The 27243-nt window shown below is 38.1% G+C and overlaps 1 protein-coding gene across 1 annotated transcript in view; it reads left to right on the top strand.

Annotated features, from left to right (window-relative positions):
• The window catches only part of LOC145998475 (uncharacterized), a 28334-nt gene extending 10565 nt beyond the window's left edge, over positions 1 to 17769 (top strand). The window contains exons 2-6 of the mRNA XM_083134887.1: positions 820 to 996; positions 2403 to 2540; positions 5256 to 5380; positions 14746 to 15030; positions 17018 to 17769. Of these exons, the coding sequence (XP_082991013.1) occupies positions 820 to 996; positions 2403 to 2540; positions 5256 to 5380; positions 14746 to 15030; positions 17018 to 17243 (951 nt within the window). The 3' untranslated portion in view covers positions 17244 to 17769. The remainder of the gene's footprint in view (positions 1 to 819; positions 997 to 2402; positions 2541 to 5255; positions 5381 to 14745; positions 15031 to 17017) is intronic.
• The last annotated feature ends 9474 nt before the right edge of the window (positions 17770 to 27243 follow it).

The following is a 27243-nucleotide window of genomic DNA, read 5'->3' as shown; positions in this document are numbered from 1 at the left end:
TCAAGGACATTCCGAAACTCATCTCATAGCGTTGTAGGTGGTATGGTTCCCAAGATAGAAAAAAAATCTTCATCTTTGGCCTTTTTAGTGCATATTTGCATGTATAATTTGGCTATTTTTAGTGCATATGAATCCGACCCTTAATTATAAGTGTTCCTGTGCCGATTTCATTTTCCTCAGACAAACTTTTAATCTTCCCAACTGCTTATCATGTTGAGAAATGATGGCAGTGTTTTAACAAATGTTTGTAGCTTTGTAAGAAGAGCGGGTTTCTGAGGAATTTTTAAACCAACCTTACCTTTTTTAATGTGTTGTGTTTGTCATGTGCAGGCCCCTTTACAATTTTGCACTCTTAACCGTTCTCAAGAGGCTCTTTACATATCTCTAACTTTAAGGTAGGCAAAGGTTTTAGATAATATAATTTTTCCTCGTACGCTTTGAAGGGTGCAAGATGGCCACAAGTGTCGACGAACCCAAAAGTTTCAACTCATTCATTCAGTAATATCATTAAAAAGAACGGAAAATATTGACACCATTTTGGCTCTAGCAAACTCTGAAGCTTACTTAATTTGTTAATATATTTAGTTTCATCCAAATTTCGCGATACGCGTAAACGTTCGTAACATTTACCAAAGCCCTCGAGGACCTTCAGCGAGAACACGGCCACCCACTGGTGATCCGTGGACCTCAGGTCAAAAACCAGTGGTGTAGGACATTCTAGGGAATTAAGCACCATTTTCCAGATTCACGGAAGGGAGAATTACGACACCCTTACAAAGATCACGATCTTCTACATCAATTTTTTCTCCCACTCTGCAGAGATTCGGCGATTTCGCTAAGTTGTTTGAAGCACCGCCAGCCGACCAATGGCCTGGAATGATGCCACCCCAATCGGGCGTACCCTTCACCACTCCCCTCTGGAGGCAGCCACGACCAACAAAACCTATGCAAGCAGCATTCTATGGCCCTGATGACGGCGCAACCGCTTATCCGACAGTAAGTATATTTAAAGGCCATTTCAGTTAAGTGTGGTATAATTTATGGAATTGAAACTTTTCCCCCACAAAGCATTGAAAGAAATTAGCCTTCTCTAAATTTTCAAATTAAATTTAAAAGATTATGTTACTCTGAGCATTCTAGAGACTGCCAGGTTTGAAGCAGTTTTATTTATATTTTACTTCTTTGTATGTGATTCATGAAACCTATAATGGAAATACAGGGTGACAATTAATGAACTATATGAAATAAAACGGAAATTAGTGACAAACCACGTAGTACACATACTGTATTGCACATGTAAACGGCACTACAGGCATTCGGATTTAGGATATGTCTGCTATCTCTGGCGATGATGTGGGGCAGACGAACAGCAAAATTGTGCATGACCCGCTGAAGTGTTGATGCTGTCGATGACCTCCTGAATGGCAGTTTTCAGCTCGGCAATGGTTTTGGGGTTATTTCTGTACACCTTGTCCTTAACATAGCTCCCTTCCAGTGGCCTATGGGTACCCCAGAGTCAGAATGCGGTCCCCAAAATACTCCTCCAGGACATTTTCACTTGGAAATGGCCGACATCAACACGTTGCGTGCGCATACGCATACGAATTCCCATCATGCCCTGTGGCCAGCCACGCAGTTTGGACGTCATCACGCGAACCGTTCAGAAATTATGACGGTTTTATTTCATATAGTTCATTAATTGTCACCCTGTATATAACCTATGGAATTTTGTAGTAGTCTTTCTTCTTGTACAGCAAAATTTCTTCAAATTTCTTCTTCCAGCACTACATAAAAATAAATTTAACAGTAATAGACTGACACAATTGGAAACCTATGAATCTGGATTTTCTGAATCAAAGTTAGTGGAATAGTACTTGATGACGTAATTTTTTACAGACAAATTTAATTTAGAGTTTAGAAAACATGCATTGTATATATTCACAATCTAAAGATGTTCTCCTTTAAAACAATGCAGAACACATTGCTCTTCACAGATGTAATTTTCACCAAGAGTCTTGGATTCGAATCCCGTTCTGGGCATGTGTGTTCTTGGTGGGTGTCGCTTCATCAATTTCATCATAACATCACTCATCCTCATCTTTGCCATTAGCCAAAAGTGGCAGAAAAGCGAAGTAAAATAAGTCAATAAAAGACAATATTCCAAATTTGTATTCAACGATTTCATCTGCATGCTACATAAATCTGAATCCTAACAATGAGCATACATTTCTAACAAAATGCATTGGGATATTTTGAAAGTAGACATGGTGCATAATAAAGTGTACTGCATGGGTTTCAAATGATTACTGAATAAACTATTGTGTAAATACATAGTATGGCATTAAAAAATAACGGTGATATAACAACTTTTGCCATTTGTTCTCATATGGTTTATTTTGCAGGACAACTGGCGGGATATTGAGGATAGTACTGGATTTGGAGTCGTGGCGACGCCGTTCGGAACAATCTCTCTCCGCTTGCACGAAAGGGTTAAGATTGATATGACACTTGATCGTTCGCTCAGGATCATCAATATGAAGGTACTGAAAAAGTCTTAAGTTTGGGCATATGTGTAAAAGTATGTACCTTATGAATCTAAGTTTTCTGTTTTTTGTTACGTTTTTACAAGCTGAAAAAAAATCTTGGTTAGAATGTAGGAGACCTTATTCTCCGTTCTTCACACCTTCATTTTTTCAAATGCTTGCAATAACGTAATGAAACAGAAAAGTTATTTTCTTGTAGTTTACGGTTATAACAAGCATAAGAAAACAGTTTTTCTTTGTGACGTTTCAGGAGAACACACGCTCCTTTCATCAGACATTTATTTTCATTTTGACTAAAGATACAGTTATAACAATGGTTAGTAATTTTTAAACAAAAAGAATCAGTTATATAATGGACGTTGTCAATGTTACATTGTTGTAATATAGCAACTTAACTGTGAAAAAAAGCAGTCTGTTGTATTTTTATTTGAGATTTTTTAAATTATGAATCCCAAATATCATCAGGTAATTCAAATTCATCATTGTTTTCACACAGTCTCTTGATGTTTTCTGTTACAATAAATTTCAAAGATGGTGGCTTACTCCATTTGTGAAAAAGAAAACTCCATACTGGATCTACATTACCATTTTCATTATTTAATTTATTCCAGTGTTCTTCTGCAATGAACGAAGCTTCCCAGACATTCAACTCTGTGTTTCCCGTTAATCTTTTTAAAACCCTTCTCTTTTTAATCAAATGTTTCTCTTCGATGATATGAGTTGACAAACCTGTTCTTGGGTTTAGAATTATAATGTCCAAATCGTGTTCGTGCCATCTTATTGCCATTTTCCTTGCTGTTTGTCCCACATAATCCTTTGAACATGAACAACTTATATTATATATTCCTGTGGTTTCCGCATCTGGTAGAGAGTTTCTCATTTTGAATTCATTAAATGTACATTCCAAACTTCTTGGTGATTTAAAAACAATTTTGAAATCAAAACTTCTGAAAATTTTTGCAATTTTATGTGAGAATCCCTTGTGGAATGGAATGCACACAAATTTCTTTTCAACAGATTTTTCATCTTTGTCTGTATTTCTCTTTTCCTTTAGTTTTCTTGCTACTTGTTTTTTGATTTGGTTTATTCTGTTAGTGTGAAGAAGTTTGGAATGTACATTTAATGAATTCAAAATGAGAAACTCTCTACCAGATGCGGAAACCACAGGAATATATAATATAAGTTGTTCATGTTCAAAGGATTATGTGGGACAAACAGCAAGGAAAATGGCAATAAGATGGCACGAACACGATTTGGACATTATAAATCTAAACCCAAGAACAGGTTTGTCAACTCATATCATCGAAGAGAAACATTTGATTAAAAAGAGAAGGGTTTTAAAAAGATTAACGGGAAACACAGAGTTGAATGTCTGGGAAGCTTCGTTCATTGCAGAAGAACACTGGAATAAATTAAATAATGAAAATGGTAATGTAGATCCAGTATGGAGTTTTCTTTTTCACAAATGGAGTAAGCCACCATCTTTGAAATTTAATGTAACAGAAAACATCAAGAGACTGTGTGAAAACAATGATGAATTTGAATTACCTGATGATATTTGGGATTCATAATTTAAAAAATCTCAAATAAAAATACAACAGACTGCTTTTTTTCACAGTTAAGTTGCTATATTACAACAATGTAACATTGACAACGTCCATTATATAACTGATTCTTTTTGTTTAAAAATTACTAACCATTGTTATAACTGTATCTTTAGTCAAAATGAAAATAAATGTCTGATGAAAGGAGCGTGTGTTCTCCTGAAACGTCACAAAGAAAAACTGTTTTCTTATGCTTGTTATAACCGTAAACTACAAGAAAATAATTCTATAATGCAAGCAATGCGTACATACAAGAAAAACAACAGAAAAGTTGTACAGTATAATGCAAGCAAAACACATAGCCTTAGCTATTGACTAACTCTCTAGTATTACTAAATAATTAGGTGAATTGATGCTGCAACTTCCATCTGTCCCCATCCAGGGCAAGATCATTTCACTCCTGACCATCCTTAACAATTGCTTTCTTTTTTAATATTGTCATTCCATTTTCTTCTTCGCCTTCCTACAGGTCACTTACCACCAGGCTTCCCGACAAGGATCCTATACATTTTTCTATCATCTCACATCAAGGGCACCCGCAGAGGGGTCAGTGGGGGCGCTTGTTCAGCTGAGATATCAGCAAAAATTAATATAACAATTTGATTGGCGGAATTGTAACTTGTAAACATGATGAAAGGAAGAAGTGCCATGAAAAGAAAGACAGCACATTAAGTGGTCTGTGTTTGATATCTGTGCATCATGAAAAAAGTATACCAAAAGACAAAAACTGTTTGCTAACAAAGTGACAGATGTTTATGGAAAGGAAGCAAGACGAATCCAGTTTCTATTTAAGTACTGGACTCAAGTCTGAAGTTGACAACAACGTTGAAGTCAATCAAATTTTGATTTTATGATTTTGAAAAAGTAATAATAATAAAAAAGGTAAAATGTGAGTTTTTGCCCAATTTTGGGGAAAGGTGGGGTGAAGCTTGTGTGGATCAACATGGAGAAAATGCGGTGGATGTGGATGCCTCTGCAAATTATTCTAGTGGGGGATGCATGATGAGAAATTTGAATCAAGTGTAAAATATTCATAATTGACTGTATTAATTGAATATAAGGAATGCAGTCGAAACAAGTGATAACTTGGGACTACTTTCTTCCGCAGAACAACATCGTGATGGCGCTTGGTGCAACGGGGTCTGCAGCAGCCCTTCTTCATCCAAACGGACGGATCTACCAGTATGGAAGCCGAGTAGAGATACTAGCACACGACTCTCAAGGAAACCACAAGTGAGTTCAGAAACAACAACAGTGGCTTATTCTGAAAATTTGATCTGGTTTACCGCAGCAATTCATATGTATTGTACAGTGTCTCTCAAACGTTTTAGGACAACGACATTTTAAACTAGGCAACCCAATTTACACAAGGCGTTGGTGGGTTGCGTGTAGAGTTAGGCTCAATTTCAGTGTTGCCACATGCACAATAGATATTTATAAAATACGCGAAAGAAATAAAAACAAAGAGGTGAGAGAAAACGAAGGGTGACAAAGGAGGAGGAAAAAGAGAAAGCGAAAGGAGAAGAGGAAAAGTAGAGGAGAGAAGAAAGAGAGGATAGACGAGGAGAGGAGAAGAGGAGAGTGGAGAGTAAAGTAAAGGAGAGAAAAAGAGAAGAACGAAAAGAAGAGGAGAAGAGTGCGGTGGAGTCGGAAATCTAAGACAGGAGAGGAGATACGAGGTGGAGATGAGTGGGATGGAGATAAGATGCGAGAAAAGTAGGGAAGGCGATATGAGATAAAAGCAGAGCGAGAAGAAGGAGGGGAGAGGAGAAGGAGAAGAGAAGAACAGAAGGGACTGAAGAGAAGAGGTAGTTGCAGAAAATATCGTCTCAGCGTAAAAAAATTGATGTATTGGTCAAATTATCGACATGAAACATTCAATAACATTTTGAAATGTATTGGAGAATGTATTAGATCAGTTCGAAATGCCTTTTGGCTTAGTTCAGAGCAAGATAAAATTTTCCATGTAAGATCTTTGATTTTACCTGCGATTATATCACTAAAAACATGAATGTAATTTGTATATTTATAAGAATTATCCAGTTTTTCTCCACTTCTCGGTTCGTTGAAATGGAGATTTTGCAATTTAATATCCCCCCCCCCATCGTTAATTCCAAACTGAATCAATCCGTTTCACACGGCGTGGACAATGAACACAATGGGATAGGTCTACTAAATCTTACGAAAATTTTCTGCCACCGGAAGGGTTTGAACCTACGACCATCAGATTGACAGTCCTGAACGGTAAACACTACCCTACAAGCTATCGCTCCTGAAAGTAAGTAGAAGGAGCTGACCAATGTGAAATGTAGATGCAACTCTCCTCCTACATATAATGTGCAAAGAATACTTGTTTGTAACAAAGAAAACGAAGGTAGAACGAATCGGCGCAAACATTTAATGGAGAATTGCACATGATGAAAACTTTTCATTAGATATTTGCGGAGGTACGAGTATCCTTGCATTGAACTCGAGTGGGAAAAGGGGTAAAATTAGTATGTCCTGAATTGCCACAAATATAAATAGTTATTTCATTAATATTTGTCAATGTCTTTGAAGCAGTACACAATTATCGTTAGAACATCATAATTCACGATCTTATACATGAAAATATCCCTTTGAATGTGTGTCAATTCATTTATTTGTTTATTTTATTTTTTATAAATTCCATATGCAGAACAATGTAGCCACTATACACTGCTATTACAAATAATGTTACCATGCTCTTGTTTATAATAAAAGGAGAATTAAAAAAAGAACATCTAGTGTGGATGATCGAACCTGGGACCGCAATCAATGCTTTCAAGAACTCTAACCAATACACTACGCCCTTTGTTTCCCTTGGAGTTCTTAATTATTCTGTTGCGTGAATATTGTAAACGTTATCCTGCAAAAAGAAGTTCAATACTCTGATATAGCTCTGTGCTTCTAGAATTTCTCTATACACATGCATTTGAAATTTAACTCTGAATTTATTTCTTCGTTGTTAGTATATCTAAGCTTGTGAATATACTTTATTTGTAATTTTATAATTGTTACATGAACATCTACGAAATAGTTCCTTATAATAACCTCCGGTTGACAAATTGGCCAATATAAACAAATGGAATACAGATTGTCTTCGAGCTTACTTTGTTAAAAAGGAGCGGATACACGTATTACTATCCCAATACTTATTCAATAAGATTTCTTGTTTGTCAGAAATTATGACTTAAACTATTGCATGTTGAGCTAGCCGCCTCTGATGAAATCTATCATTCTTCAGACTCTCTTTCAAATTCGACTCTGGTCACTTGTAACTTGCTGGGTGCAGACACTGTGCATCGACGCACACTGTTTTGCGATAAGAAGCGGCCTTGAATAGCGTGAGTGAGTCACTTTGAACGCGAGAAAGCTACGTTACCAAGCTTGTCTGCCTTTGAAAACCAACATACTAATTTTACCCCTTTCCCACACGAGTTCAAGGCAAGGATATTATATTAAATTGCAAAATCTCCATTTCAACGAACCGAGAAGTGGAGAAAAACTGGATAATTCTTATAAATATACAAATTACATTCATGTTTTTAGTGATATAATCGCAGGTAATATCAAATATCTTACATGGAAGATTTTATCTTGCTCTGAACTAAGCCAAAAGGCATTTCGAACCGATCTAATACATTCTCCAATACATTTCAAAATGTTATTGAATGTTTCATGTCGATAATTTGACCAAAACATCAATTTATTTATTTATTTATTTACTGCCCTCAACAGAGGTAAACCTCCAATTACAGACGGCAGGAAAAAAATACAAAGAAAACAATACAATTAGCAAATATATAAACATACATCCACCGATAATACAATTAATCAATAACATAATCAATAATTAAATTAAACAATCTGACGCTTTCTCTTGTCTTTCACCATACAAGAACAAAGACTTGTGCAATAATTACATACATAAAATACCTTTAGATATATAATTGTAGAATACAATGGAAAATAATGGGAGAATAGTGATACCGGAATGATTACAGTGTATTTTTGTCATAATTCTGATTCAATCATTTTTTTATATAGTGTGAATGGCAATGATAAATCTAAGGCCTGGTTATTCATTGAAAGCGTATTATACAACTCACACATTCTACTTAATGGGCTGCTTTTATATTTCTCAGTTTTGGGAATTTTCGGAATCAGTAAGTTTCGCCCACGTAATTTACTTTCTTTTTCTGGTATTGAATTGTAGTTGACTGAGGAAATAACTATTGTCTAACATACCGTTTACAGTTTTATGTAAGTATAAGTGATACAGAATATTCCGCCTATTACAAAGGCTTTTAAAATTAAATTCATGCAGCAAATTTTGATATGGCACATTATATTGTACTGGCTTTTTATATTTTATATAATATAAATACCTCAAAAATTTATTCTGTGTTCTCTCCACGGTATTTTCATGTGATTTGTAGATTGGTGACCAGATAATAGAAGCATATTCCAGTCTACTTTTTACAATACTGTTGTATATGGTTGTTATACAGTTTATACTTCTGAAATTCTTAGTATTTCTAATAACAAAGCCTAGTATTTTGTATGCGTTATTATTCTTGACGCTGAGACGATATTTTCTGCAACTACCTCTTCTCTTCAGTCCCTTCTGTTCTTTTCTTCTCCTTCTCCTCTCCCCTCCTTCTTCTCGCTCTGCTTTTATCTCATATCGCCTTCCCTACTTTTCTCGCATCTTATCTCCATCCCACTCATCTCCACCTCGTATCTCCTCTCCTGTCTTAGATTTCCGACTCCACCGCACTCTTCTCCTCTTCTTTTCGTTCTTCTCTTTTTCTCTCCTTTACTTTACTCTCCACTCTCCTCTTCTCGTCTCCTCACTACATCTCCTCTCCTCGTCTATCCTCTCTTTCTTCTCTCCTCTACTTTTCCTCTTCTCCTTTCGCTTTCTCTTTTTCCTCTCCTTTGTCACCCTTCGTTTTCTCTCACCTCTTTGTTTTTATTTCTTTCGCGTATTTTATAAATATCTATTGTGCCTGTGGCAACACTGAAATTGAGCCTAACTCTACACGCAACCCACCAACGCCTTGTGTAAATTGGGTTGCCTTGTTTAAAATGTCGTTGTCCTAAAACTTTTGAGAGACACTGTACATATTTACTATACATGCCTAAAACACCAATGTAGGCTTCAATTTTCGGGCAATTTCGATATTTCTCATAAAATTTCCCTTTTTGCCGAAAATTGGAGCTGGAAAATTTCCCTTTATGTAACAACACTGCCTGTGCCAAGCGCGGCACAGAAACGGTGTTTCCAGTGGTGGTACTCGCCACTCAGGCCATGTGTTCTTAAATAGTCACTGGCCCACTTCTTATTCGGCTCCCTCGCCCCCTCCCCACGTGCAGTTGAGGAGGAGACCCGGCCGTCAGAAGGGTGCCATGGAGAACGATCAGTGGCATACGTAAAACAGTCTAAGTTCTTTAAATAATTCACTTAAATTCTGGTTTAGAAACTTGTTTTAATAGTTTGCATAATATGCAATGAGCAATTGCCTATATATTAATGTTAAAAGTAAAAAAAGAAAAAAATATGAAAAAAGTTGGTAACACGGATAATACGCCACTGAACAACACCTGAGTGCAACCAGTCACACTAGGAATTTGCTTTGACATATGTAAAATCTACTTTTTACGAAGCTACATTTCAGTTTAGATGTCTCAAGGAACACATATACGATAGGTCACACTAAAAGTTTTTAGACACGCGCAAGTAAAACACTGGAGACCAAAAGTATGAATGCTATAATTTTTCAAAGTATTCTCCATGACAGTTGATACACTTGTTCATCCGCTCAAACCAAGTGTGAAAGCACTGGGACCACACATCTGCAGGCACCTCTTGAATGCACTGAACGAAGGCGGTGACTGCCTCCTCGGGAGTAGGAAATGAAAAACCTCGTAATGTATCCTTGATTTTAGGGAACAGGAAGAAATCACAAGGGGCGAGGTCGGGACTGTAAGGAGGATGAGTCATTTCTTCGATGTTGGAGGCTTTGAAGAATTCAATTGTTCGTACTGCTGTATGGCTGCGCGCATTGTCTTGATGCACAGTAATGCGAATTCGTGGGCGTTTTTCACGAACTTTCCGTACGATCTCTGGTAAACAAACCGTAGTGTACCATTCAGCATTGACGGTCCGACGTCCCTGTAGCGACACTGTTGCAATATGGCCCGTCCGACTGAAGAAAGTGGCAACTATTTGTTTGCCAACACTTCGTCCCTTCCTGACTTTTGTTGGTGGGTCTTCATCCGGGAAGATCCACTGCGTCGACTGTCGTTTGCTCTCGGGTTCATAAGAGTACACCCAAGTTTCGTCAGCTGTTACGATGTCATACACTGCATTTGATTGTCCTTGGTTAAATTTGTCCAGCATTTTCATGTACCATGTGACCCGTGCCTGCTTTTGCTCCTGAGTAAGATGGTGTGGGATCCATCTGGCACAGAGCTTCCTGACACCAAGGCGGTCATGCAGGATCGTTTGAACCTGACTCATACCAATACCCAGTGTTGCACTAATAACTGCATATGTCACCCGGTTATCCTCCTCTATCGTGCGACGCACTCTGTCGACGTTTTCTTGAGAAGTTGCTGTCACAGGACGACCATCACGTAATTCATTACTGAGTTTCTGACGTCCACGTCGAAATTCTAAAAACCAATTAAACACAGTCGCACGGCATGGGGCTTCCTCATGAAATGCATTTCGGAGCCTTTCATAACATTGCTGCTGCGTTAAACCTGCTCGAAAATCGTAAAAAATCATTGCTCTGAAGTGCTCCCGTGTTAAATCCATTTTACTGAACACACACGACAATAATTGACTAATTTCTGGCACACAACAATTAATAACTATAAATTCTGCAGCATTATCACACTTCACAGACTACTAACTTCAACATATCCTAGAGACAATGTATTGCTGCAATCAGTGTTGCCGCATCTAAAAACTTTTAGTGTCACCCACGTACTATATAAGAATTTTCTTCAGCTTTATGGTTAGTTCAAAATAATTAAAACGCATATTACTAGCTTCAATCAATGTTTTTTAAGCTACGTTCCAGAACTTATCGCGTTGTTATTGCCAAAACGCATGTCCTGATTGAATATTTATTACAATGTTAAATATTGAATATCAATGTTAGGATGATTTGGACAAAAACACAGGCATCGAACAAGTTGTAACGAAGTTTCAACGTTGTTTGAGAGTACTATTGTTACGATTAAAGTGTTTGAGAGAAAATTCACTCTCCTGTACAATGACACTCTAAAGTTATTTTTAGTTAATACTTTTTCCTGCTGTAATCATTCTTTTATTATTTGTAACTAGATAATTCTCCGAAATTTTCATTATATATTTTCTACATTCTGTGTATAGATATACCTCGCTGTGTAATCCACTAGAAGGCTGAATAAACCTCAGAGTCGTACAGTCATGAACATTTCTGGGTAGTAAGAACTTCAATAAAAGTCAATGGGGTCGTTATAACCCGAATATGTACGTGACTGTACAAGTAACAACAATATAACACGTATATCATAAGAAAATAACCTGATTTGATTTCTATCGTCACTTTGATTCCACTTTTGGCTAATTGCGGCGATGAAGGATAAGTGATGACATGACGAAATTCCGAACCACTATGTGCCTCCACCGAGTATCGAACCCGGGACCCCTTGACTACAAGGCAACGACGAGAGAGAGAGAGAGAGAGAGAGAGAGAGAGAGAGAGAGAGAGAGAGAGAGAGAGAAAGAAAGAAAGAAATGCATTTAACAGAAATAGAGACAAGAGGAGAAAGCACGTATCTCTGTCCCTCCACATAGTATTCACCTTTCAACATTAATAGTGATGAACTTTTCTCATTGCCACAATGTTCCATCAATATTTCATCCGAATTAAGCTCCTCATTTTTCAATTTATTAATGAGATGAGCTTCTTCCCTACTGAGCGTATTTATCACATAATCCGGAGGCAGATTCTCTCCATCTTTTAATTAGCAGACTAATTAATTAGCGGCGTTTGTATTTTCCTCTGAATAAGCGTAAAAGAAAAGCGCGCTGCACCATTCATGGCTTTCTGTCTTTACAAAACAAAATCAATGAAGGACCGTATCATCTGCATCTATCCTGGCCTGAATTTCGAGACGAGACCGACACTTAGCGCTCGAAAATCTCGCTTTCCTTCGAAGATTTGATATGATTACTGAAAAATTTACCGAAACCAAATTTACCACGTCCCAGGAGTTGTGGGGCAAGGCCGCGTACAACGGCAAGAAAGGAGAGAAAGCGAGTGCGCGTTGCTGCATACGGACGGTATCTGCAGCCGTGTTTACCCCTCTCACGTGTTCATAGGTCGAGCCATCTCGCGTCACTTCTTGCGCAGAGGAATTGTTTTCGTTCGCTTGCTCCAGAGATTACCGAGACATGGTGTAGGTGACTTCTTCAGAGCTACCAAGCGAATATCTGTCTGCTTATTTATATATAAGTCATAATTTTCGTTTATAGTTAATTGCAACGTCAATGCAATAATACACTGAGTGGTTTGGGATAAATGCCGTTCTTGGAGGGTCCGTAGCGTCGAAACCAGGCGTCAAACAGAAACAAGAGCTGTAAGGAATTTGTTTGCCTGAGCCTCAGTGACATCTTTACGTTGTGGAGGTTTGTTCTGTGACACTGTAAATGTTGATTATACTCAGGGGAGACGGGAGAAAGGGGGGGGGGTCGAACTAGTCCGCCGATCCCCCTCCGGAATCTGGCATCATTCATTTCAAATTACAAAAGAAATATGAGAAAGCGTTTTATTATTTACTGTTAACAACATAAATAAATTTATTTCGCTAGTAATTCGAACAGAATAACGAAGCCAGAAATGCGTAAAGCCAAAACAATCTAGTGTAAAGTACAGGAACCAGTATACATTTTCATATTCTACTATATAAACACACAGAAAAAATGGTTTCAAAAATCCAAAACTTAGAGTACATTGTAATTAAAATCCTTCCCTAAATTTTCAAGTTTTTCTTGAACGAGTTGTGTAAAAGTTAACCATATAGAATAACTATGCATTTCAGTATTCTAACTGTATGAAATTTCAATTAATAATAACAAAACAAAATAGTTGTGCTGAATATCACTCATGTGGTGGATCTGCTAGAATAGTCACTCCAAGGTTATAATAATAATAATAATAATAATAATAATAATAATAATAATAATAATAAATTGGAATACATTTGTTTATTTTTATAGTTTGTAACAATTATTATTTTATAATAATGACCATTAATATGACCCTTATTATTGTTTTATCAGTGGCTTGACTCTCCTCCTTTGGTGACGCTAATGATTAAACTATAAATTTAATAACTCGAGACGAAAACGAGACGGATATTTAAGTCAAGACGAGACTGACAACGAGACGTACGAGACATGTTTCCGTTCAAACTATATTCCAACACCACATGAATGCAGCATGACAAGGCACAAACATTAAACCACAATAATAATAATAATAATAATAATAATAATAATAATAATAATAGTCCCGGGTTGGATACCTGGTAGAGGCCCATTGTACAGTGATTCGGAACCCATTATAAACTGTAGGTCCAGTCCCGATTTGCCTATACATGTATAAAGTGAACTTAAACAACAATTCAAAAAGCTCCTATTACTACTACTACTACTACTACTACTACTACTAATAATAATATAACAACGTTTTTTGAAACTCGATGTGTGCCCCTTGAGTTGCCCTGAAGTAAACGGTCCACATTCTTACCGTTTCGTCGCGTGTCTGTTGTTCTACTGAATAGTGCCAGATTTGATTCAGTATTATACGAGCCACAGGTCCTTGGGACTGTCAACACTGATGTTTTAATCACCTACCATACAGTTTGATTTGATTTGATTTGTTGTTTTAAGTCCACTTTATGCACAGTAAGGCTAATCGGGACTGGACCTAAAGTTTAAAGTGGGATCCGAACCACTTGTGCCTCCACCAGGTATCGAACCCGGGACCCCTTGATTACAAGGCGAAGACGCTACCACTGCGCCATCGGACCTACCATACAGTCCCGATCTTGCCCCAAGTGATTACTTTCTGCTCCTTCATCTCAAAAAGTGGCTTGCTTCTCAACGTTTCGATGATAGTTAAGTCCTCAAGACATCAGTTCTCGACTGGCTGAGATCCCAGGCGGCAGATTTCTACGCAGAGGGTCTACGTAAACTTGTTCCACGGTACCAAAAATGCTTGAAGTGTCATGGTGAATATGTAGAAAAATAGCCAGGGGATGCACTTGTATAGCATCAAAATAAAAATTTTCTCGCTAGATTTTATTTTCTGTAATAACCAATCGGCCTTTTTTTTTTACATGCCCCTCGTACATTGACGCGCATGCGCAAGTATGTTTATTCGCTATTGGTGTATACGTTCGGAGAGTTTCTGTATCCTGCAAAATGAAAATTCTCTTTGTAAACGTTGAGCATTTATTTCACGATCCCTCTAAGCGGAACACCCTGTATATCCGGAATTCTCCTTTTCCAGATATGCCAAAATGTGGTACAAAGGCGTGAGCTTCACGTCAGAGCAGTGCGCTCTCGTCTACTTGGTGGATGCCGCCGGGACCAGAACGACCACGGACAACTTCTCCGACATGAGCACGGACTTCTCGCTCTCCGTATTCTACAACGACACCCGCCACGGGGCGAGCTACATCCAGGACTGCATGTCCATCCTGCAGGCGGCTCAATACTGGATCACGGATGAGGGAATACAGAACTGGATCATAAACAACGTCAGAATTTCCCAAACTCCGGACGGACTTGTGAGGTATGAACTGTTTAATTTAACCCTAGTAATTTTTAATACTCTTTTTATGTGGCCATGCCTCATAATATTACACCTTCTTAAATGTATTGATGGTGTTTAGTTAAATTGCGGTACAGTATATGATATTCCTAGAGGCGAATTGTCATCAATCGTTTTGCAGTAATAACCTTGGGAAAGTGCACCAAACTCCATTCTCCATTCAGGGAGAGAGAGAGAGAGAGAGAGAGAGAGAGAGAGAGAGAGAGAGAGAGAGAGAGAGAGAGAGAGAGATCATCCATCGTAATATCATTTTACACGGTATTAAATACGTGCGTTTAACCGAATCAGTAAAAGTGAGGCTCTTCGAAAATGCGGGGGAAGTATAAATAATTAATCGTTGATTAAACAGTTGTGATCACAGTTTCATTAGAACGAATAATTTTCATATTTTCCCTCCCGAAAATTGTTCACATTCTTAGGATCGTGCAATTAATTCCCAGAGAGAAATTCATAATTAGTTCTCACTTCCAACACCCTATTTATATTTTCTTTAATTTTGAATTTATTTTATACATCGATCAATGTACAGGGTGTTGCAAGAAGAGCCACTCGAATTTAATTTGATGCAAACATTTCCATGACCTTCTTGCTTACAATAGCATTCTGAATTTTCGACTTAGAAACATTTCTGCATAAAAATAACAATTTTCAATAGGAAGCTACGTAAAGGCATAAAATAGGGCAGATCAAAACACATTTAGTAAACAACAACCCAATTTACGAAACAAAGGAAGGGGTTGATTGGTATATACTATAAATCACCCATCGACTCATGTTTTTTTTTTCAAAGCCAGTTGGATATTTGAAAATATGTAAAAATATAGCACTCGTAATCTAAACACGGAGGCAGGTTCTCCACTGGAACTGTACTGTGACGATATCTCTCCTGGTACGATAGATAATGTTTTCCGTAGGTTGACTATTGCTTGCTTGTAGTGTGCTGTTCCACCGAAAAATAGTGAGCAAGATGAGTGAGTTTGAGAGATGAAGAAAGAGATAGAGGGAGAGATGGGAAGAACGAGAAAGAAATTAAAGAAAGAAGAAGAAATTAAAGAAAGAAAAAGAAGTAAACAGAGGGAGACAGAGAGATGGAAGGAAACAAAAGGGGAGAGAGAGAGATAAAATATAAAAAGAATTAGACAGAAGTTAGAAGTAAATAAAGAGAGGAAGACGAAGGGAGGGATAGAAATAAGGACAGAGAAGGAAATAGAGATTGTGTGTGATAGAGAAATAAAAGATGAAGAGAAATAGAGAGATATAAGCAGTATATAAATAGAGGGATACGAAGGGAGGAGAGAGAGGATAAGGAATAAGGGAAAAGAGAGAGAGAGAGAGAGAGAGAGAGAGAGAGAGAGAGAGAGAGAGAAATAAAAGATAGAAAGAAATGGCTCAGTCGGTAACGCGTCTGACTACGCCACCCAGCATCGAATGACATGGGTACCTGGGGGAAACCCTGGGGGGTAAAGGCGGTCAAGGGCATGATGCTGATCACATCACCCCCCACTCACGACCGAATCAAGAAAGTATGGGGCGTTATCCCCTATACGCCTTCATGGCGTGGTGCTAAACACAGGGGAGCACTTTACCTTTTTTTTTATTTACCTTTTTAACACATTCTGGTATAAGATTTATTATTATCCTTACAAGAATCATCACTGAGGCTCACGTGGTAGCCACGTGCCTCACCAACATTGTAAAATGAGGTCCAAGTTTCTTTAGGTACATTATAAAAACATACAATTATTACCAGTGGCGGCGATTGGGTTCCAAAACTTCAAGACGGGTGGGGGACAGCTTACTTTCGCTTGGTAGATAAGATTTAGCATAGTGCGGGGGCAAAAAGTGGAAGGTAACTGACCCCCCCTCACCCCCTAATCACCGCCACTGATTATTACTAAAAAGAAATCGCGCTCGAGCAACTAACGATTTTTCAACCATCCACTTCCAGAATCGCCCGCAACAGCAACAAGTACCAACTTCGCACCTCCCCATCCAACGGGACAGCCTCCATCACCAGCCCCTTCCTCCACTGCACGGCCTCGCTGGGGCAGACGTCGCACCTGTTCGTGCGACGCGGAGAGAGACGCATGCATTACGACGGCACCAGCTTCATCGTGCGGAACGCGGGCCACTCCGCCGGCTTCGACGAAAAGAACCAGCTCAAGGTATACTAGGTAGCATTGTCTCGGTGGCGATATATATATATATTTTTATTAAGTGAGACACCTTATTATTATTATTTTTTGTTGTACAGGCACGGCTGGCAGTTAACAACTTTGTGATTTGCAGTAAGGCAGTTATGAAACCGAGTTGGGTACGATATATAATGCTAATATATTTTTTTTATTTATATGCACATATATTTGTGTACAATGACGTATTTTATTCAGTTACTGTCCATCTTAATATTTTGCGATTGTCTAGTACAATAAGCAACTTATTCTAAAAAGAAATTGGAAGATATGCTCAAATCGCGATTTAAAATTCGGATCATGGTTAAATTTCAATATTTATCAGTTAGTTTTAAAGGAATATGTTGATTTTCACTTGTTCTTTTGTTTAAAACACTAAAAAAAATAATGATTGCAACTTCTTATTGCACGTGTAAATTGTTGGATCGAAACATTTTCATTAAACGTGAATGCATAATTATGTTATTGAGTCAGTTAACGCAAATGAAATAAATGGATTTAATTTGTACTGTGTTTTGTTTCTCCAAGGTAGCATTAGATGTGAATTTGTTTAGTGAGTGTTTGTAGTATGTTTTCGTTATTTTGTGTTTGAGTTTGTTCGCAACGATGGAGATCAGCGATGAGTGCCTGAAATGACACGGTCTAGTGTTGGAAGTCTGACTGTCACGCGGAAGACTCGGGTTCGATTCCCGGAGCGGGTGAGCTAATGGTGAATTTTTTTCGGCCTTGCCCACGCTTAAAGAGGCTCTGGGGCTCACCCAGACTCAAATAAATGGGTACCTGGGGGCAACCCTGCGGGCTAAATGAAGCCGGAGCGTGGTGATGATCACATCACCTCCAAAATGGCCGACCGACTCCCACATCTCCCTATATATGCCTCATGGCATGGTGAAAAGGGCACGGGGAACTTTCAGAAACGCCCAAAGAGGGTTCGAACCCAGAACATCTGGTTCTGCAGCAGAACACTAACGCCAGCCGACCTCCGTGGCGGAGTGGTTAGCACTGCGCGCTACAACGCCAAGGATCCCGAGTTCGAATGCCGTCTGTGGCATGGGTGTTATTTGGGAGTGTCCCTTCATCAATTTCATCATCCTCATAGCCGCAGCGGCAGAAGGGCGACGCTAAATAACTGAAATTAAAAATCAAATTATAACCCCTGTTGTGATCTTGATTTGATTTGCCTTATTTTACTTCGCCTTTTGTGCCACTTTTGGCTAATTTGCGAAGATGGGGATGAGTGATGATGATGTATGATGAAATTGATGAATGGACACTCACAAACATTCATGCCCAGGCCAGGATTCGAACCCGGGACCCCTGGCGTCGTAGCGCGATGTGCTAACCACTTCGCCACGGGGGCCGGCCCCTGTTGTGATCTGACACATTACGAGCCTGAAAACAATTCCTTAATATTCACTGAGTTACAGCTGTGGGTGAAAGAATTCTGCCGGCACGAAGAGAGAAGGACGAGCGAAAATACAAGATGAAGCATCGCAGTAGAGGACATACTCTGTTTCCGGAATTTTTGGAGCAAGACCGAGCATAACGGGAGAGAAGGGGAGAAAGTGAGTGGACGGAGCAAAGCAGTGCGCGCTACTGCAAACGGCTAGTAGCTGCAGCCGCGTTTTCCCCCTCTCGCGCGCTGAGCCGTCTCGAGTCACTACTTGTGGAGTGTGGCTGAAGGCGCGTTTCCCCCTCCATGCACTCACTTCCCCTCTCACGCATTCATTGGCCGAACTCTGTCGAGTCACTACTTGAGCAGAGAATTTGTTTCCGTTCGCTTGTTCCAGAGATTTCCAGAGCGCAGTTGTTATCCAAGAAAACCTTCACCTTACTCATTAAACTGAGTGTTCCACCTTTCAACAGATGAGCCATAAATTACTTTGCTCTGTCATTTACGCCAAAATTATTACTGCGGCCAGATGTATAGCAATATTTATTTCGAATTCTCAGTCAGAGACATCAATGTAAAAGTCTACGTCTAAAAACCAAGCTATTAACATTAGTCTAGACACATCAACCAACAAGTTAGAGTAACGATCCAGTTTCATCGCTCGGTGCTTATGGGACTTGTAATTGGAAGCGTTAATTCTCTTCGGGAGGGAAAAGTTATCGAAATAACTGCCCTTGAAAAGGTTCGACGTTCCTGATAAATGCATTACCCAGTGACCTTTATTCGCGAGGAAATGGTCAAAGCACGCCATTAAGTAACTAATTGTGCAAGATTGTTTAATCAACAGTGAAAGCAAAGCGGTTTGCAATATCGTCGCGACCTTTCCGCCCGAATTGCTGAAAGTTTAGATTTTGCAGCATCGATCCTTGGAGAATTGGGAGGGTGAGGATGATTCTGCTGTAGATGAGACCAATTCGCAGATGCAAACCGACGAGTTTGAAAAGTCGTTCGATTTTACCCGTTAAAAGTTATGATCCTTTTTTCTTTCATTTAATAAGCGCGTTTCATAGATGGAAAATTAATGCTACCGTAACCCTTGTAATACTGCTGGTTGGTTTAATTTTCGTTGTATAGGGGCATGAGCCTCTGAGGTCCCGTCTGTAGGTCGTCTGACTGCCACGCGGGAGATCCCGGTTCGATACTTGGTTTGATTGATTGATTTGGTTTATTTTACTTCGCTTCTCTGCCACTTTTGGCTAATCGTGAAGATGAGGACGAGTGATGATATGATGAAGACACTCACAAAGACACCCATGCCGAGGCCGAGATTCGAACCCGGGACCTCCGGCGTCATAGCGCGCTGTGACAACCATTCCGACACAGAGGTCGGCCGGTTCGATATTTGAAGAGGTGACTCTGGGGCTTACCCAGCTTCTAATCAATTGATACCGGGGGATAGGAGTAACGGCGGCCAGAGCGTGGTGCTGATCAGGCCACCTCAATTGAAGACCCGGGTGCAAGTACCAGACAGCTCCAAATTATAAAAGTTTTCAGGAGACACGAAAAACTGAATAACAGAATGAAATGCCGAAGAAGTTAGGGGTATTTACGTGCAATAGCTAGAAGCAACAATAACATACATATTGAAGTGTGCGGTCTCGATAGCAACTGCTGCACGCCGCCGAGTGGCCGAACACTGAACTATAGTTGCTGCAAGAACCATACTGCTCCAGGAGCTGTCTGCGATGATGCGCCGGGAGAAACACACCAGACAACTCCTTTTCTATTCCTACTACGCAACAAATCTGTGGAGCTGTCTGATTCTTGCACCAGCAGATAGAGCATTTTTTCATGATAGATTACAGCAAAGAAAACAATTTTGACCAAGAAGTGGAGCTGTCTGGTTCCTTGCACCGGGGTCTTCAATTGTGATCTATCTCGAGAATGTGCTCTCATGGCACGGTGAAATGCACAGAGGTTAGCATTACCTTTTTACGTTTAATTTTTATAGAGAAGCGAAGTGAGGATTGAAAGAAATGCACAAGGAAGTAGAAGAGAGGCAGTCGTGATCTTCGACAAAGATACCATTCCAGAATTCACCTTTAGTGACTGAGAAAATCCACGGAGTAGGAGGCCGAATGATTTGAACCCTCCATCTTCAGAATACGAGTCCGTAACTTTACCCAGTCACTCCACCCCTCCGATAACAGCATCATGTATGCAGCAGTGGTGTTTCTAGGGCCGCTCAAGCGCAGAATTATAAATTTTAATGCAATATTTAGTCTCCAATAGAATCGGTTTTGCTTTATTTGAAAATTTACCCTTCTACACAACAAAATCCACCACTGATTATTATATATAAAAAAAAATGTTGATATTCTTAGGGATTACATAGGGTGGCCTACAGTGGCGGCGATTGGGGTTCCAAAACAGGTGGGGCAAGGACAGTTTACTTCCCTTGATACATATGGTTTAGCACAGTGAGGGGGGGGGGGCAAAAGTGGCAAAAAGTGGGGGATGCCCCTCTCGCCCCCACTAATCGCCGCCACTGGGTGGCCATAAAAGTCTGGAACCAATGACTAGCACACGTGACTGGCTGGATGACATGTTCCCCGGATACTGGAGGAGAAGGCTCCCTGTGGAATGTACACCACTGCCACCTGACCTCAACCCCCATGGACTTGTCACATGTGGAATTTGGAAATCTGATGTTTATGTTGTGAAAACCCGGGAAATGATTCTTGGTTCTGGGTCCTCACATTTTGAAGAGAATTCAAGAAAACAGGCTGAAACGTTTGAGGAAGTACGTCGACGAAAGTGGCAAATTATTGAAATTAATTTCTCACCAGTTCTCGAATTTGTTCTAGAATTTATGGTCACCCTGTAGATAGGATTTTGCACAGTGGAAATTCTGAACTACATTGGACTTATTTACTGATCAATACTAAATGCTCACAACTATGTCAAATTATGCTACACAAAAAAAGAAAAACTCAATCAAATCTTTATGCAGGGCCATTCCACGTCAATTCAACCAGGCCATGTCACCCACCATCCCCGATTTTAATGAAATTCGGTATGCTTATAGAACTTTTGATGCTGATTACAAAAATGACAACTTTTTTAAAATTTGGTCAAGGGGTTCAGAAGTTACGAGCTTTTTAAGATCTCCGTGTTTGCCACAAGCGGCTCCACTTTGAATGACACGCATTAGGTTATAAACGATCGTATCTTCCCTCGGGTTTGCCATAGAAACTTCAAGTTTGTTTTCTTTTGTTCAGAATAGTATAAGCTTTCAATTAAATAACGTTTCAGATGAATGCATCAATAAACATGTATTTTTATATATAGTTTTATGTATTTTTTTTAGAAAAATAGATGACTAACTTCAAGAGCGAATTTCATGCAATGCCCCCCTTCAATTTTCCTCCAATTTTATATGTAGGTAGCTCAGAGTGTGTACTAATGCCTGATGGAAAAATTGGGATGGGCGGTTCAGAGACAGGGTGATAAAAAAATCATTTGCATAAAATGACATTAAAAGTAAATCTTATTAAAAATGCTTATGTATTTAGCACAAAGCCTGAAGTACAATATGTTTCAAGTTACAATATTCAAATTTATGTTCACTATGTGTGAATGTAAGCATAAGCGTAATCTGGCGGGGGCAAAGGGAAGCTCTTGCCCTCTCCCAAATTTATATATTAATTTAAAATTTGCAAGTAATAATTACAGTGGAACCCCGATTTAAGTTCCTCGATTTTACATTTTCCTTCATTTTGCATTCAATCTTGATGGTCTGGTTAGAAATTTTTCAAGATTTTACATTGTCCCGCATATTAAGTTTTTTCAGCTTGGTCTCCTGGATAACGTAAAATTGAGGTTCCACTGTATCTAAGTTAGTTTCAACAGTCTTAATTTTTTAAAATTTTATATATTATATAATTATATATATAATTATTATTAACATTCCCAAGTTTAGCTAATTTATCTTCGAGAACATTCTTTTTGTGCATTTTATCTCAATATGGAAGTTCTTTTTTGGCTACTCTTCATGGGGATACGTAACATGAAGTAAGAATTAATACTACACATTTGTGCTGATTGAAGTTTTTTTCAAATGGATCTTTTTCTCCACATACCACAGAAAATATCCTTCTGACGGGATGGTTGGAACAGTAAAAATATTTGTATAGACTTCTATAGTATAAAGCAACAAGTACGGCAATTATGTAGAAATAGTATTCAAGGCATAAATTTCTTAGTAATCATCTAGGGCGAAATGACAACAACCCACAGTACAATGTATCAGCGATTGCAAAGTATTACAACAGTACCAGGATGTATGCACTATTTTGAACTTACAGGTTCCGTAAGTTACTTTTTACAAGTTACTGAGTTACAGTCAATCATTAAAAACGTTACTCAGTTACTGTTAGTGGTACTTTGAAAGTAACTGAGTTTCTTTTACAGTTACTGTAACAGTAACGTACTGTTAATGATCATTGATTTGTGTAAACGTTACACAAAATCAATGATCATGAAGACTTCCGTGTTTTACTTATGTTTCTAGTACATAATATGTATTCATATATTTACATTATTACTGCTAATAAATTATGGAAAACACAGTCAGCTTTGCTTGAGCGATTATAATTAAAAATCATTTGTATGCTGACCACGGTATTTTGAATATGGTGTCATTGATTCCACTTGCACCTATTTCTTTCTCCTCCATTCCAAGTTCAACAAGATCCAAAGATCCACTCCCTCGACAATGACTTTTTCCTAGCTGGACAATAACATTCCAAACGAACGCAGCAGTCTACCAAAAACAATGGAGTTTTCACATGCAATTAGAAATTAATTACATTAAAGCGTGGATGTTCTAAATTTAGCATGCAACAAAGTATATCTTCCTTGCCAGCAATTCCAAGAAAATCCTTTTACATAGCATCCGGAGAAGGTACATATTTTATTTTTATAGTCTGGAACAGAACTGTCCAATTTAGCTATTTCCCTACTGCAAAAAGTAACTCTGTTACCGTTGTTAACGTTACAGGTACTTATTTTTAAAAGTAGCTAGTTACAGTTAGAATTCCTAAATAAAAAGTAACTGCACTTGTAACTTTGTAACTATTTACTTCGAAACATTAGTTGTTTAACAGTCAGAGGAAAAATAGTAAGTGCTGATATTGGCGGAGCGAGGCGCACATGTTGTTTTTTATTTTGCGCAGCAAAATAAAAACAAGTAATATGTATTGTATAATTGTATGGTTTGACTTTTGTGAAGAAGTGGCTTTCCGAATTCCAACAGTAAACAGTTATGTAGTAGCATGTGTGTGCGTGACTCAAACATGTTTGTAGGATTGCTTCAAAAGTCCAACTGAAAATGGAGATGCAACTATTAAATACTTGCATCCACTTGGTCCATCAACTTCCCACTACTGGCCAAAAAGTATGCTGTGTCCAGTGGACATAACAACACAAATGGATGGACATATGTACTTAGTGATAAGTCAAATACTTTAGTGTGTTTCAAATGGTCAAAATATCCATCTAAAATGTGAACGGCACAATTTATAGTACATGAAATTTTGGCAATGCATAGAGTACAATTTTTAGGTACTATCTTAATGGGTCACTTGGAAACTATCTTCGGGTTGAGATAATCACAAAGTTCTCCATCGCATAAAAATAGTGTCCAGGAATATTTGATAAATACATTTGGACAATCACAATTATTACTCTTTATTCGTTTGTTCCTCAAGTGCCAGGAGGATCGCAAAATATATTTAACTTATAAATTTTGGAGGGGGCAAGAGCTTCCCTTTGCCCCCGCCAGGTTACGCTTATGCTTACATTCACACATAGTGAACATAAATTTCGAATATTGTAACTTGAAACATATTGTACTTCAGGCTTTGTGCTAAATACATAAGCATTTTTAATAAGATTTACTTTTAATGTCATTTTATGCAAATGATTTTTTTATCACCCTGTCTCTGAACCGCCCATCCCAATTTTTCCATCAGGCATTAGTACACACTCTGAGCTACCTACATATAAAATTGGAGGAAAATTGAAGGGGGGCATTGCATGAAATTCGCTCTTGAAGTTAGTCATCTATTTTTCTAAAAAAATACATAAAACTATATATAAAAATACATGTTTATTGATGCATTCATCTGAAACGTTATTTAAATGAAAGCTTATACTATTCTGAACAAAAGAAAACAAACTTGAAGTTTCTATGGCAAACCCGAGGGAAGATACGATCGTTTATAACCTAATGCGTGTCATTCAAAGTGGCGCCGCTTGTGGCGTACACGAAGATCTTAACAAGCGCGTAACTTCTGAACCCCTTGACCAATTTAAAAAAAGTTGTCATTTTTGTAATCAGCATCAAAAGTTCTATAAGCATACCGAATTTCATCAAAATCGGGGATGGTGGGTGACATTTTCACAAAATTCTGGATGATTTGACATGGAATGACCCTGCAGTAATATGTATTGTCAGCATTAAAGATGGCTAAATGTTTCAGTAAACGAGGCCAGATTGGAACTAACAGGTTTATATTCTGTGACTTCGTTGATATGATTTTTTTTGAAGCAGTGGAGTACATGTTGCACAGTTGTAAGAAATGATTATTTTAAAAACGAAGTATGAAAAGGATCAATTGCGATAATATATATGCACATATGTACTTACCGTGTTATTTGGTTTATTAAAGCACATCTAGTTAAATTTTACAATTGGTGACGAGAATTAAGAACTAAAGATTGAGATTATGGCGAAAGTTTCCAGGTCAATGATTATAAAAGGGTAAACATTGATAATGAATGAAACAATATACAATATTTAAAACACACAGGTAGCGAGCGAGCGTATCCTTTAAAAAAACATAAAATGGATAATATTTTTGGTATCTAAATTGAGGACAGGGTCGATCGTCGATCGAATGATGACGTCAAAACGCAAGAAGATAGAAATTATGAGGATTGAGTGAAAGATGCTTTTGGTCATATATAAAAAGAAGTGGATTTCTAGACGTGATTTATTACCGCCGAATGCTGAGGCGATATTTTTCAGTTTCTTTTCTATCGGCAATGATGTTCGAAAACCATTCATCTTCCGTGGATTGAATTATGGCTCATCTACATTATGGATGTTCTCAAGAAGTTCGAAGCTCTTTGCAATCAATGATACTCTAAAATGTTGTGATCCTACATCTGGCCAGTGCATACGAACATATTCATGTTTGAAGCGGGTAGTCTGCATGATACTATTTGGTGTGAAGGGTAAACTCGAAAGAAACAAAAGATCGAACAGAGAGAGAGAAGGAGATAACTAATCTTACACAGACACTTGTCTCAGCATACACAGCCAATCTGCTCACTGTTAAAACACAGGGTGAGTCAAAAGTATTAGTGACCCTATAAAAATAATGAGTTAATTAACATTTGCACCCTTCAATCTATACGGAGAAATATCCCCTTATCCAAAATCCTTACCTAAGAGTTAAGAAAGGGTTTTGAAATCCAATTGAGCAAGTTAAAAGTGCAACGTTGTGAAGGGACCTGCACATTAAAGGTAATTTCAAATAGCTAAAACATTGTTAAAACACTGTCGTTATCTCCCAACAAGGATTGGGAAGATTAAAATCTAAGGAAAGTCGAATTGACACAAACTGGTCATAATACAAACAGGTTAAACAGGTTAGACAGAGTACCAAAACATGATGCATTAATTCTACTGGGGGATTTTAATGCAAGAATAGGTAATGAATCCAGCAGCAGTGGAGTATCAGGAAGATTTTCCCTACACAAAGAAACAAGTGACAATGGAGAAAGGCTGATACAACTAGCACAATTACAAAACCTTGATATCAGTAGCACCAGATTTAAGCATAAAAAAATCCACAAAGGGACTTGGTAAATACCCGGTGAACAACGATGTAATCAAATTGATCATGTACTGATCAATAAGAGGAGAGCTACATTAATAATTGATGTCAAAACATATAGAGGACCTAGTTGTGATACGGATCACTATCTTGTTAGAACTAAAATAAGACAAAGGATTAGCATGGTTAATGATGGAATATACAAGAAAACTAAGAAATGGAACATAGAAAAATTGAAGAAATCTTCTATACAAAATACATACAGACAAGAAATACAAACAAAACTCCTTGAAGCAGGAGAAGAAGATGATGTAGAAGTCGAGTGGGATAATTTAAGAAACATCATAGATAGTACTGCTGATCAGGTTTTAGGAACCAAAGCATATGAAAAAAATGAAGATTGGTATGATGAAGAATGTAAAAAGGCGGTTAAAGCAAAAAATGAAGCTAGAAATAGTTGTCTTAATAGAACTACAAGATCAAATAGAGAAAAATATGAAAATCTGAAAAAGCGTGCCAAGAAAATGTGTAGAGAAAAGAAACGCCAAGCAGTAAAAACACAAATAGAAATGTTACAAGAACTAAACACCAAAAAAGAATATAGAAAATTCTATCGAACCCAGAAAGTTATAACACAACAGTATAAACCAAGAACTAGAAACTTAAAATCCAAAGATGGTCA

Source organism: Lepisma saccharinum, chromosome 14, assembly GCF_977018435.1.
Source record: "Lepisma saccharinum chromosome 14, izLepSacc3.1, whole genome shotgun sequence".
Taxonomy (NCBI): domain Eukaryota; kingdom Metazoa; phylum Arthropoda; class Insecta; order Zygentoma; family Lepismatidae; genus Lepisma; species Lepisma saccharinum.
The sequence above is the reverse complement of the archived record's forward strand: the minus strand, read 5'-3'. Positions and strand labels throughout refer to the sequence as shown.